General features: G+C 31.1%; 1 protein-coding gene across 2 annotated transcripts; it reads right to left on the bottom strand.

The window, feature by feature from the left end:
- Window positions 1-7,007: 7,007 nt before the first annotated feature.
- On the bottom strand, window positions 7,008-13,812 carry HMA4 (cadmium/zinc-transporting ATPase HMA2-like). 2 transcript variants are annotated; one of them, XM_031888994.1, is made up of 10 exons: window positions 13,381-13,812; window positions 11,960-12,220; window positions 11,228-11,325; window positions 10,847-11,102; window positions 10,601-10,738; window positions 9,908-10,238; window positions 9,572-9,774; window positions 9,255-9,457; window positions 8,840-9,005; window positions 8,480-8,703 (listed from the first exon to the last, which is right to left on the bottom strand). In XM_031888994.1, exons 1-10 carry the CDS (start codon window positions 13,586-13,588, stop codon window positions 8,621-8,623), a joined length of 1,947 nt encoding a protein of 648 aa, XP_031744854.1. In that variant the 5' UTR covers window positions 13,589-13,812; the 3' UTR covers window positions 8,480-8,620. The 2 variants fall into 2 exon arrangements, with proteins under 2 accessions (NP_001288715.1, XP_031744854.1); NM_001301786.1 differs by having other exon boundaries at window positions 7,008-9,005; window positions 13,381-13,588.
- Between the last annotated feature and the right edge of the window lie 238 nt (window positions 13,813-14,050).

Here is a 14,050-nt window from a genome sequence, read left to right as displayed (position 1 = left end):
ATGATCAAATAGATCAATGGATAAGCGGTATTTAAATTTGTAATTGGTCTTAAATATATCAATTATCATAATTAGTTTAAATGATTGACGTGACAAGATTTATGAATGACTATCGAAATTTTCTAGTCAATTGTTATATTTACAATTACTTTTTAAATTAGATTACATTGCTATATATTTTTTAGAAATATACGATATAATATATATTAATAAATATACCATAATATATATTTCAACTAGATTGACATATCCTCGATAGTTTAAAGTAAATAAGTAGATTAAAAAGAAAATGGGGGCAAAGGACCAAGAGAGAAGCCCTCAAGAAGTCAATTTATTCTAGTTAGGAACAATATTTTCTATCGAACAATTTATTTTAGTTAGAATAAAAGTTCAATAGAACGTGCGTGTGTATATAATTTTTATCACAAATATCAATAATCATTCATACATAAACTATCAAACGGAGAGTAGTCTAGATTAATTGGCATATGATGTATATATCATTTGAACACTCCTACTGCCAATTGTATTTTTTTAAAAAAAGAAATCACATTCGCTAAATTTATTATTTAATTAGGTTGAATTAATTTATAACTCATTCTCAGCAAACTATTCTATTATGAAAAACAACGTTAAAATGATAACAAAAATCACTTAAAAACTAAACTATGTGTGATCTCAGAATTCAACGACATAATTTTACACTTGACAAAACACATACAATTGAGACGATGATGATAAATAGAGTAAAGAGAGGAAAAATGAGCCAAGGATGACTTCCCAAACAGAGATTTGAAAAGAAAATGGGTTGATTTCATGGTTGAAGATCAAAATTAGGTCAGGCAAGTCATCCTTGGCTCATACTTACTCTCCAACTCAAAAATAATATGAACTCATCACAAAGAAAGCTTTCCTCATTTGCTTTATTTATAGGCATGCAGTTGCAATAAAAGAGAGCATTGTTATGCAATTTCACATCATCTCACCTCATTCTCAATATATTCTTCATTATCTTATTTGATACTGCTGAAAGGCTCGCTCAAATATGCACCTACACACCTATTTTCCCATCTTCTTTTACGACAAACATTTTTCTTTTTCTTCCTGGATTCTATTATATGGTGTTTCGAATGACTAACTAACTTGTATTGAAATTCGACATAAATCTTTTCGAAACATAAATTGTATTCGTATTTGTGTTATTTACATTATTTCTTAATTCAGTCTTAAAGTTTAGTACATAAATCTTTACTCTTTATGTTTTTTTTGTTTGTTTGTGGATTTTATAAATATTTTATTTTATTTTAATTTTTAACATGTTTTAAAAATATTCATCTATTAGCTTAAGCTTTTGAGTCGATGAGTGATTTAAGAATCAACTAACTCAAAAATTTTATAATTTGATGAGTTATCGGTGAATTTAAGATTACACCAAAACTCTAACACAGTAGATTATATATTCTTCTCCTTTATATCTATAATTGTTTTCGTGGGAATCTTTGTTGTAAGAGATGGGTGAAAGGGGAATTTGTTCTTATCATTCTTGAGTTGGGAGATAAGAGATTAGAGATTCATTGTAGTTATGGGCTTTGTGTGTGGCCATGAGGATGCTATTACTTTTCTCACTCTAATATTCTCTTTAACGTTGATCAAATGTTTAATTCGAATAAGATAGTTGAGAGTTGTGACAAAACTCATAGTTTTTTTTATAAAAAAAAAAATCTATATTTTTTTATATTTACTTAATAATCGTTCTAAGAAATCGAAAAGAAACGATCACAATCTTTAGAAACCAAATAATTACTAAACGTAATTTAAGAGTTATTTAATGCTAAAAGAACAATTTGCGTAACTCACGATGATGAGTGGACACATATGATGTTATTTTTAAAGAGCATTTCAAAGGATACCTATGTGATATAATCTCAAACTTTAGTTTTTTTCTTTAATTAGAATTTTTGTATTCTTGTATTCCTCGTTTTCTTTTTGTTCGATTGCTCATAATTTACAAAGATAAATCTTTGGAAAAAACCTTTTCTCCTCCATCTGTTTAACTTATACAAAGCAAAAAAGATAAAAACTCTAGAGTTATTGTCACAATGTGCAACTATATACATTTCCCCTACTAAAACATTTGCAATCAATACACAATAATTGACCAACCAATTAATGTATGATTTTGTGTAATCCTTATTATTGCATATTATTATTTTTAATGAATTAAACCTATCTATTTCCAATGGTAAGTGGTAGCATAGGCAATAATAATAAAAATAAAAAAAAAATAAGTAGAGAATTCTATAGGGATAAGGGGAATAATAAACACATGTACTTTTTGCATAAACACATACTTGAATTTATTCACACAACTTGATTTATGGGCTACATTTTGACTCCAACAAAGAGGGGAAGAATTGAAGCCATGGGAAATATTTTGCCAAGAATAAGAATTATTGGGTTGACATTGTTGATTGAGACCAACCCAATAATAACAAAATTAAAACTATAAATTCCAAAATATAGAGATAGTATATTTGAAAAACGTGATCATCAACTTTTAATCAACAACATTACTTACTACAAATGCTATCAAAAGTCTAATTCCTTCTCATAATTTTATCATGATTATCTTTATTTAATTGAGTAAAGGATATATTAATTATTTGTCATATATTTTGGGATAATAGTAAAAGAGAATTTTGTAATAGGAGGAATAAAGGGAATAAACACAAATGTAATTTTTGCATAAAAACCTTAACAACTTGGGCTATTGGGATATAATGTTGACTCCAAAAGGAGAAGAGTGTGGAAGCCATAACATAACACACAATCTCATATCTCATAGGAATAAGAATTATTGAGTTGACATCTGTGGTTTGGACCAACCCAACATTGAAGAAGCTACTTCAACTAAGAAATTAAATTCATCCTTTTTTTTTTTTTTAGGTTAGTGTTTATGAGTGATATAGCTTTTAATTTGAGAAATGTGTTATTAGTTGTTATCGATAATGTTGTTGTTATGGATATCAATGATAGTTGCTATCAGTGATAGCTTCCAATTTGTGAAATTAATGTAGTATTAGTTCCCCACCGATAACTCCTATCAGTGATGAAAACGAGTGCATTGGAGGACAAACATGAAATTCTAAAAAAATTTACAAACTGACCGATCAACACTTGTTGTATTTGCAAATATTTAAAAGTGATGTTATATTTGTAGATTCGTTTTTCTAGTTAGAAACTATCATTGATAGAAGCTATTTATGATAGTCTTTACTAACGATAGCAATTGAAAACACATTTCTGATGTTGAAAGCTCTCTATACATATAAAATTGTGTTATATATTCTATTATTTTTTACTTAAATGTAATTTATGCAACTGCCACTATTTTTTTAATCAATCATGCTATTTATTTATTTTTATTTTTTAGTTCACGATATGTGTTTAAATTAGTTAAATTGGTGACTTTTTTTAGTTAAACAATATTTATAGATATTTAGTTCATTAATACTTTTATTTTTTAATTCAACAAAATATATATAATATATATATTTACATTAATTATTTTGCTGAGTTTTCCATAAGGATACCAAGAGCTGGTTTAAGCTTTTATTTTTTTAAAAAATGTTAAATTATTTTGGTTACTAACATGATTTATTCTATGAAATTTATTCGCTAATGATTTGATTCCTATATTTTAAATTTTGTTGTAACAAATTCAATCATTGATGTAAAAAAATTATTAAAATTATGTCAATTTCTATATTTGATGACGTAGCGTTTTTATAGTATTATATAAAAGGAATAGTTACAAATTTAGTAATTAAATTCAAAATAATTAAGTATAATGCAACATTTTTAAAAAAATTGCAAATATAGCAAAATTTGTCAAATTCTATCAATGATCATACGAGTCTATCATTGATAGACCATGTTATAAAAATTGGTCTATTACCAATAGATCATACGAGTCTATTAGTGATACTAGTCTATCAGCGATAGTTTTACTATATTTGTAATCTTTTTAAAATGTTACTATATCCTTAATTATTATTCCTGAAATGGTCATCCACTACAATTATCCTATATAAAACTATTGAAATCTCTAATTTGTTTATGTTGGTTTATTTATGCAAAAAGAAAAAAAAAATTAACACAAATTTCTACCACACCAACAAGGACTAAATTATTATGTAGTAAAGTTCTTAAATTAAATTGTTACAAAATTAAGAGTACAATGAATGACCAAATCATTACAACTCAAATTTCATAAACTAAATTGTTACGTTACGAAAGTTTGTGGACTAAAAGTGATATTTAACCAAATAAAATTGAGTATAACATAACTCCATACAATAGTATATAATATATATATATATATATATATATATATATATATATATATATATATATATATATATATATATATATATATATATATTAATTAAGCTAGCATGAAAGGTAACCAGTTTAGTCATTGCACCTTATTACTACTCATGTATGTCAGGAAAAAAAAATAGATCAATAATAATAAAAATAAAATTATTTTAAGATTTATTAAAAGTGGATGATAACGTAAAAAAATAATTTAATTAATCAAGTTTAATTTCTTTTGAGAACTTATTTTGATATTTCTCCCCGCTAGCTCATCATGTGATTTAATTTATATTTCTTAAGCTTTGATATGTTATAGTCTATAGAATCGATGAAGATAGCGTTTATCAAATAGCATCTCATGAAAAATTAAAGTCTACAAGAATTATGTATATATATTTATAATCTTCTTTTCTTTAGAGAGAGTCGATAACTGAATAAGGAATGGATCGTGACGACAAGGTGTTAAAGATGATCTAAAAATGAAGTATGAAAAAGATTGAGAGAATAAATAACAATATTGAAGGGAAGATTGTAGTCATGATAGAAAGACAATTGAAAAATCAATCAACTAGTCGTTTTTTTGGGTAGAAAAATGATCGAGAATGAAGCATGAGAAAGATTGAGAGGGAACAAGAGCCGAAGAAGACCGCGCCGACCAGAGAACGACAGGTGTCGAAAGTCGGCCGGCAAGTCATTCTTGGCTCATGTTCCACTCACAATCTCTTCATGTATTATTCTCCGATCCAAAATAATCCATTATCTCTCTTACATCTATTCAAACTCCATAAGTTTAATACAAATATGCATTGGATATATAAGTGATGACTATATTTATAGGGTCAAGAAACAAAACTTGTGTTAGACTCTCCAAAATTCCTTGGAATCAAATGGCTCCAAAAGGCGAAGTTGAGTGGAATTTGATTTGTTTTTATTACGGTTTTCAGTAATGATATATTTTCTATTGCAAATACAGAGGGTTATATCAATTATATTATAATTATGTCCTATCAAATTATATAATTAAAATTATTATCGTTAATAATCATGTCTATGATAAAAAATATAGCAAAATGAATCGATATATTTATAAAATATATATCACAGTTTATCTATGATTGACAACGACAAATGTGTCTATCTATATCGTGATAAACACGTACAAACATTAGTCGATCGTAGTCTATCAAAAATAGATTGTGATATTTTATTATATATTTATAATTTCTTTTCAAAGTTTTATCATTTAAAATAATTTTGCATATTCAATTATAGTTATACTCCTCTTTTAAAGCTATGTGAATCGTATACTTTGAGTCGATTATATATATATATTTCTTTTGGTATGCTTATTTCATTTTTTTTATGTATACAACAACTTCTAATTGTATTTTCCCTAAGACTTTTCTATAGTAAGATCTCATTCCACTCAATAGTTCTCTTGCTTTGTTATCCACCTCTCAAAACCTATAAAACTAAATTGTAAAAATTAAAATTCATTTCATTCAATTCTTTAATTGTATTATCTACTTTTCAAATCCGATAAAACCAAATGGTAAAATTATTGAAATTTTATAATTATAACAGAATGTTACTGTGTATTAATAGATATTGTATATCAGTAGACATCTATTAGTCTATCACTAATACATAGCTATATTCTATCACAATTTTTTTTTATATTTGTAAATATTTTAATTTATTTAGTTATCTTTGAAAATAAGTTAGTTAAGGGAAAATATTTTCATTAAATTATAAATTTAATACTTCAATTTGCAATAGTCAATATTTCTATATAAAAAAATCTTTAAGTTTTCAACTTCTCTTTTTTTCTCTTTTGATCCATAAATTTTAGAAAAATTAGAAAAAATATGGTAAACTAAAATTTGTAAATTTAATTGGAGGATCAAATAGGAAATTTTTAAATTTTGACCCAAAAAGTAAAAATTGTCAACTGCGTACGAAGACGATGGTCGACTGGAATTCAATTTTGAGCAAACACATGGAGAATCTTATCCATGAAGAACATATTCTTGAGTTGACATGGCCAAAAAAAAAAAGTTGAATCCGATTGTTTTTCCCTCAAACCCATCAAATTCAGATTCCCATTTCCATTATAATGCAAAGTGGAAGGGGTAAAGGGAATTTCCCATCATCTTGCATTCTAAATAATCGAACATTACCTCAAGTATCATCACATCATATCCTTCCTCACCACTGAAACAGATTGTTAAGAAATCACGCAAATAGAAGAATCGACGTAGAGATTTACATGGTTTATTAACAATATGTTTTCTACATCCACACATAGAGAGAACAATTATGTTAGTGAAGGAGAATGCAAAAAATTCAAAATAGTGCCTACTTCTATAAACCCTAGGATAAAAAAAATCGATAATGTAAGATTTCATATTTGGTCCATTGAAGTATCTATCTGATGAAAACGCATTTGCATTTTGATTATGAACAATTACATCGTATTCATACACTAGCAAATAACAAGTAATGACGTTTTTTCTAATCACATTCTCATTTGCCATTGCCTAAATTTGAATACAAATAATAATATTAGTGACAAAGCATAGTTACATTAGACTAATACCAGAAATCATAAGACCTAACTACACAATCTATTCTATGATGATTTCGTTTAAGCCTCCACGAACTGCCATTCTGATATCGCCATGCTTCCTACAACACTCCTTCATGTAGCTCTTACAACACCCACCCACTTCTCTCTTATTCAAGCCTGCACAAGATTTTCCAATTTTGAATTGTGAACTTCCCCTTCTGCAGCTTTTACAGTTGTTTGTCTCTCTGTTTTCCATTGGCTTATTACTAGTGTTGCCACGTTTAGAGTTCGAATGGTCTGCTTCAAGCTTGATATTTACAGTATTGTTGATTGCTCCATTATCTTCATTTGATGCTTTACAATGAAGATGAACGCCTTCCTTGCAGGTTTCAGAATCACGCATTGGATGAGATAAAAAATCCTTGTGAGTATTCTTTTGAGAGCAACAACCATTACTAATATGATGTTCAAGACTGGGTGAGTGGCTATCATCAAAATCACATTTGGGACTTTGGATGTCATGATCATGTTGAGCAGATTGGGTATTATGAGTACAACATCCACTTTCATCGAGCTCAACAATCACAGCAGATCCATCGTGGCTTGCGGGTGAGCTTGTGCACTTGATTTTCTCACATGAATTTGATGCACACTTCTGAAACGAGCAAAACTCTTGTGTATTCTCTGGAGAGCAGAGTTCATCCTTGGCATGATGATCAGTGCATGAAGAATAAGGATGGTGGTCGTGTTCAGCAGGCTGATCGTTACAGATATGTCCATGTTCACAGGGTTTTAGACTGCTTGCAGAATCATCTACCTTAGAACTTGAATCCACGAGTTTACTTTTCTTGCATGAACTTGAAGATTTCATCCCGGAATCACACTTTGAAGCACAATTCTGAAGTACGCAACCATCATGAGTTTTCTTGAGAGAACCACAGTCCTCGTGCTCATAATGGTGGTGGTGACTATGACTAGAAGAGTCAGTACTGTCGGTGTTGCACCCATGATCATGCATGTGATCATGTTCACAGAGTTGTACACTACCGGTAGAACCATCTACCTTAGAACATGAGTCTATGTGTTTACCTTCGTTGAACGAACTCAAATTTTTCGACCTGGAATCACACTTGGAAGCATGATTCTGAGGTAAACAAACATCATGAGTTTTCTCGAGCGAGTGGCAATCCTCGTGCTCATGATGATGGTGGTGGTGATGTTGATGATGACTATGACTAGAAGAGTCCGAGCCGTCACTGCACCCGTGATCATGGGTGTGATCATGTTCACAGAGTTTTACACACCCGGTAGAACCATCTATCTTAGAACTTGGGTTCATGAGTTTACTTTTCTTGCATGAACTTGAATTTTTCAACTTGGAATCACACATGGAGGGATGATTCTTTTGTAAACAACCATCATGAGTATTCTTGAGAGAGCCACAGTCCTCGTGCTCATGGTGATGGTGATGGTGATGGTGACTATGACTAGAAGAGTGAGAACTGCGATGGTTGCAACCATGATCATGGGTGTGACCACTACATTCATCTGAATGGCTGCTAACGTGACAACATTTATGTTTGGAGGAACCATGAGTAGCAGAAAACTTGCCAGCTTTCTTCCCTTTGTGTCCGTCTGTTCCTCGCAGCAGGAGCATACTGTTGAGGATAACTAGCACACAGGCACCAACATCAGCAAGAACTGCTGCCCAAACAAGTGGATGACCACCAAATGCCAGGCCAAGTATAGCAATCCTAGGAACAACGGATAGAATCACATTTTCAATTACTTTATTATTAGCTCTTCTTGCAAGTCGAATGGCTTTTGGAACTTTCCTGATATCATTAGTCATTAAAATTACATCTCCAGTTTCTATTGCGAGGGCTGAACCTGAGATTCCCATTGATATGCCAATATCAGCTGTGGCCAAGGCAGGGGCATCGTTTAGACCATCTCCAATCATGGCTGTTGGCCCCTCCTTTTTGAAGTCATTGATAAGCCTTGTCTTGTCTTGAGGTAGAAGTTCGGCATGAACTGCTTGTAAAGCCTTTCCCAACTGCACATAGGAGCAGGGAAGCACGGAATAAATTTCCATCCAATTTTGGATTTTAAACTAGTAAATGCTAAAGAATTGCTTAACAATGATCATGAACTGAAAGTGTTCCCAAAACATATAATCAAACAAGTCGATTGGTTCAGCTAAAATTTCTTGACGGATCCTAAATATGAAGTTATAAACCTTTCTGTGACATGAAAAATCTATATGTCGATGTCGGGCATGCAAAGCAAGGGATAAAATGCTTACTTCTTTTTGTGCTTGCAAGGCTGCTGCAGAACTGTCTCCAGTGAGCATGGCTGTTTTTATACCGAGAGATCTAAGCTCATCCATGGCCTCTTTAGCCCCTGTTCTACACGAATCAGACAGACTAAAGACTCCAGCGGCAATAGTTCCACAGAATATGTATCCAACAGTCCTCCCATCCTTTGCTTCATCTTTGATCTCTGGGACTGAAGATATTTACATCCACCAGTCAGAATGATAATAGAAAAATGGTGCTTGTTTGTTCTCCATTGAAACAGAATGTTATTTATAAAGAACTTGTTTGATGTGAAAAATCCAACCTGTTGCGCAGTTGGCTCTTGTAGCAATTTTTCGATTTCCAATATAGATGTCTTTCCCATCAATTCTCCCATGAACACCTTCTCCAGGAAAATTTTGAAAGTCGTCCACATTTTCAGGTTTGGGATCAATGGATAGTGATCTTCCATGGTCAACAAGTGCAGCTGCCATTGGATGACTGGACTTGCTCTCGATGCTCGACACCCTGGGAAGGGAGAACGCAAGATTGACACAAAAAATGATTAGCTTCCAGGTACTGCATAAACACTTTCAGAAAAGAAGAATGCCTATCCAATATTCAATAGAACTAGAAGAAAAAACATTACTTTTTCACTTACCAGTACAGCAATGTGTCTAAGCTTATATTGTCCTTATCAAGAACTTGAAATTCAGTCACCATAAATTCACCTCTTGTTATTGTCCCAGTTTTATCAAAGGCCATGATCTTAATTTTGCCAAGTGTTTCAAGGTAGTCACCTCCTTTGATTAAAAGACCAGATGTTGCTGCCTTAGTAAGTGCACAGAAAGACGCAACAGGAGTGGAAAGGATGAGTGCACAGGGACACGCACTTACTAACACAACCAAGGCCAAGTGAAACCAATGGCTGCGATTGGGAAGTCTCAAAGCAAGTGGAATCACTACTATGCAAGTTGATATGATTATAACAGCTGCATATTAGAACAATCCAATCATCAGTTTCAAAATCAAATGTCAGAAGTGGCTTGAGCTAAAACCTTCCAGATAATCTCTTACAAAAACCGAAACCACAACAAAATTTTGGTTGATAAGTTAAGATATACATATTCTTTAATCTTCTTCCATATGTAATCCTAAATCCTAATTGAAATAGAGTTCAAATCCATGTCCTCTTGCTCTAACATCATTACCATTCAACTTGAAAACTTACATCGATTTGACGAAGTATCTTAAAATTCTTTTTGATTTGCAATCGACGAAGTAAGTGGAAAGAAAATTGAATTGACTAGTCATGGCTTTCACAGGCCAATATGCAAACAGTTTGTGGGCACACCTGGAGTATAGAATTTGGCACATTTGTCAATGAACCTTTGAGTTCTAGATTTATTGTTCTGGGCCTCCTCAACCAGCTTAGCCATTTTGGCCACCACACAGTCTTCAGCAAGGGCAGTAGTCTTCACAGTAACATAGCCTAAATAAAAAAGAACCCACAAATCCACACTCAAAAACTTCCCTAACTATCCAAAGCAGAAACAAAACCAAAAAATAATAATAATAATAATAAATAAACAGAACTTACCATTTAGATTAATGGTACCAGCCCAAACAGTGGAATTCTTTTGTTTGGGAACAGGAAAAGATTCGCCTGTAAGTGTTTTCTCATCCACTTCACATTTTCCTTCCACAACGATTCCATCAATGGGTATGTCCTCACCGGCCTTCACAGCCAGAAGAGTCCCTAATTTGACCTCGTCGGCGCCGACAACTTCGCCAGTGTCGGCTAGAACCGCTTTCTGAGGAGCAATACTTAGAAGGGATGACATGACGGCGTTGGCCTAAGCACATTTTTCCAGGTTCCATAATTTGATTGGAATTTTAGAATTCTATAACTTGAATGCAGAAATTTAAGTAAAATTTTAAGCTACTTGAATTGTATTGTTAGACCGAGAGAGAAAGAGACCTTGTGGGCGGCTCTGGACTCGAGCCATTCGGCGATGGTGAAGAGGAAGACGATGGTGGCTGCTTCCAAGTAATCCTTCAGCACAATTGTTCCGATTACTGTCATAATTTCAACATTGTTTTAATTTATATATAATTCTATTTGGAAAATTTATTAAAACAAAAAATTAAAGAAAAAAAGTAAAATTGAATTAGTAATTTTTTTTAATTATTATTTAGGTAATCATATCTATTCTTTTGTATTATATTTATATTAGTATATTTTGTGTACTTTAACACAAATATTGTTTCACTCATTATCAAATTCAAAAAACTTAGAAAATTTGATCAAAGTATGGACGATAAAATTTAATATTATATAACAATTGCACAAAATTATTTTAAGTTCGACCCACCACAATTTATAATAAAAAAATGTTTAGGTACGTTTTGAATTGCAAGTTAAATAGTTCATAATTTATCATGTTATAGTTATATTCAAAAACATTATTAAAAAGTTTTCTTTTTCTTTTTTGTAAATCCAAATCAACTATAATTGGTATAAAATTAGTATAATATCAAAGACTACATTTTAGAGTAATTCTAACCATTTGAAAGAAATAATAGTAAATAAAAAAGAACCAAATAAAACAAGATTTTTTAAAGATAAATTGAGGACTTGCTTTCAAATGAATGAAATGAAATGAAATTGCCAAGTGGTTCCTATATAAAATTGTAGGAAGTAGAAAATTACCTGCAATTAAAGCAAGAATATTGATGTCGATTCTGAGATGGCGAACGGCGGCGAAGCTTTTGAGGACAATGGGCAAGATTCCGGCGGCGACGGCGGCTAAAGCGACCCATCGAAAAATAGGATTCACATATTTGAGTAACGACAAGAGCAGCAACAGCCCACTGGCCACCGCATACGGGCTCGGCCATTTTTTCCGGTGATCTTTCTGATCTCCGTACGCTCTAACGTTCGCTTCAAATCTTGCTTGGTTCAGGGCTTTAACTGTCACATTTTCAAATCACAAATGCCCAAAAATCGTTACTTTTAATTAAAATAGTATTTTCTTGGTGTAATTTTTTTTTAAAAAAAAACTTATTAGTCTTTTTTTATTTTTGTACAATTATTTTATCTTTTCAAACTAAAAAATTATGTTCAAACTTGAAATGAGGTTAGGAAAGAGGAAAGAAAGGGAAGTGACGTGAAAAAAGATTATATATATTCTCTTTTAAAAGAAAAGGAAAGCATTTCCACGTCACCAAATCACTCAAGAACAGAATATATGATGGTGGGATCCACCATATTTAATTTACACGTCATTTTTATTTTGTTGGGTTCCACTCCCTCCCTTCCCCCCCAACCAAACAATGTCACATTTACAAAACAAATGGCAAAAGAGTTTCATTACAACTTTTGGTTATTTCCTAAAATATTAACCATTTTTGGTACTTTATGATGTTATTTTTTATATATGTAATAAACATTACCATTATTCTATATCATTTATGAAATATGTACCCCTTTTTCTAATATTTTTTTAACCTAAAACTACAATTCACTTAGTTAGTGCATCCATAAAATTTTAATCTTCATAGTTTAAGATGTAATATTCTTTATAAAATAGTATACATTTGTTTATTTATTTTAAAATGTATTTTACGATAATTGAATCATTTGTGAATTAAATCTTCCCCATGCTTTCATCCATTTTTTAGAGTCAATTATTCATTCTTTTCTACAATTAGTTTATAGACATTGTATTTTATTATTCATTGTTCACACAACAACACTAATTAGACTATCTAATTTTAAATGTATATGATCTTTTCACACAAAAATTGACAAACTAAGAATGTAACTATTGTAAAAAAAAATAATGTCACTGTCTTTTTTTTCACTTCGAAATCTTCAAAATCATTGTACTAAAAACAAATTCCATTTTTATTAAAATTAGTTTAATAATATTTTTCTCTTAACTATGTAATAATTAACTTAAGCTAATCAAATATTTTAATTTATTCTAAATTTAAAAGAAAAAAAATACATTTAACGTTCTAATGCAATATTATTACAGAGCTAGTTCAATTTTAATTATATAAAAAGAAAAAGTCAAAAGTTCGAATATGGTAATTAAAGAAAAAAACGTATGAGATAAAAAGGAGTACCAATTTGTGCTTGGGAAACGAGAAGATCATCATGAAGAACAATGACAGTTCTTGTTGCAACAATCACTCTAATCTCTTTAATCCCTTCAATATCCTTCAATATATTCTCAATCACCGGAATTTCTGAAGAACAACAAATCCCCAAGACATCAAAGTAACTTTTCTTCAACCCACCACCCTTATTTCCCTCTGCCTCCGTCGCCGCCATTATTCCCTCAAAATCCAACCACCGAACTTTAACAATTTAAAAGGAAAAAAAAAGAAGAAGAAAAAAAACCAACCTGTGGCTTTTTGTGTGTTTTAGGGAAAGAGAAAGAGAAAGAAGTAAGCAATGAAAAAGGTTAGTGAAAAAAAGAAGGGGGTTTCGTGTGAAGGAATGTTGAAGTTCATTGAGAGAGAGAGGATAGGGAACCTTAAAATAATATGAAGGATTAAAGCTTGTGGGATGCCTTTTTATAAAGGAGAGATTGGGGTGGGTGTGTTATTATTTTTTGTCCATTTCTTTTTCTTTAAAAACTGCAATTTCTTAGTGGAGAATGTGATAAAAACAATTCAAAATTTTAACCATGGGATTGATCATCAGAATCAGAACGTTCTCTCTCCCTGTTTCATCATTTTATTTTCTGATATTTCACTTACTATTGATCACAATTTGACTAGGGTGAGCTCG

Source organism: Cucumis sativus, chromosome 1 (genome assembly GCF_000004075.3).
Source record: "Cucumis sativus cultivar 9930 chromosome 1, Cucumber_9930_V3, whole genome shotgun sequence".
Taxonomy (NCBI): domain Eukaryota; kingdom Viridiplantae; phylum Streptophyta; class Magnoliopsida; order Cucurbitales; family Cucurbitaceae; genus Cucumis; species Cucumis sativus.
This window is presented reverse-complemented; position numbering and strand designations above follow the sequence as displayed.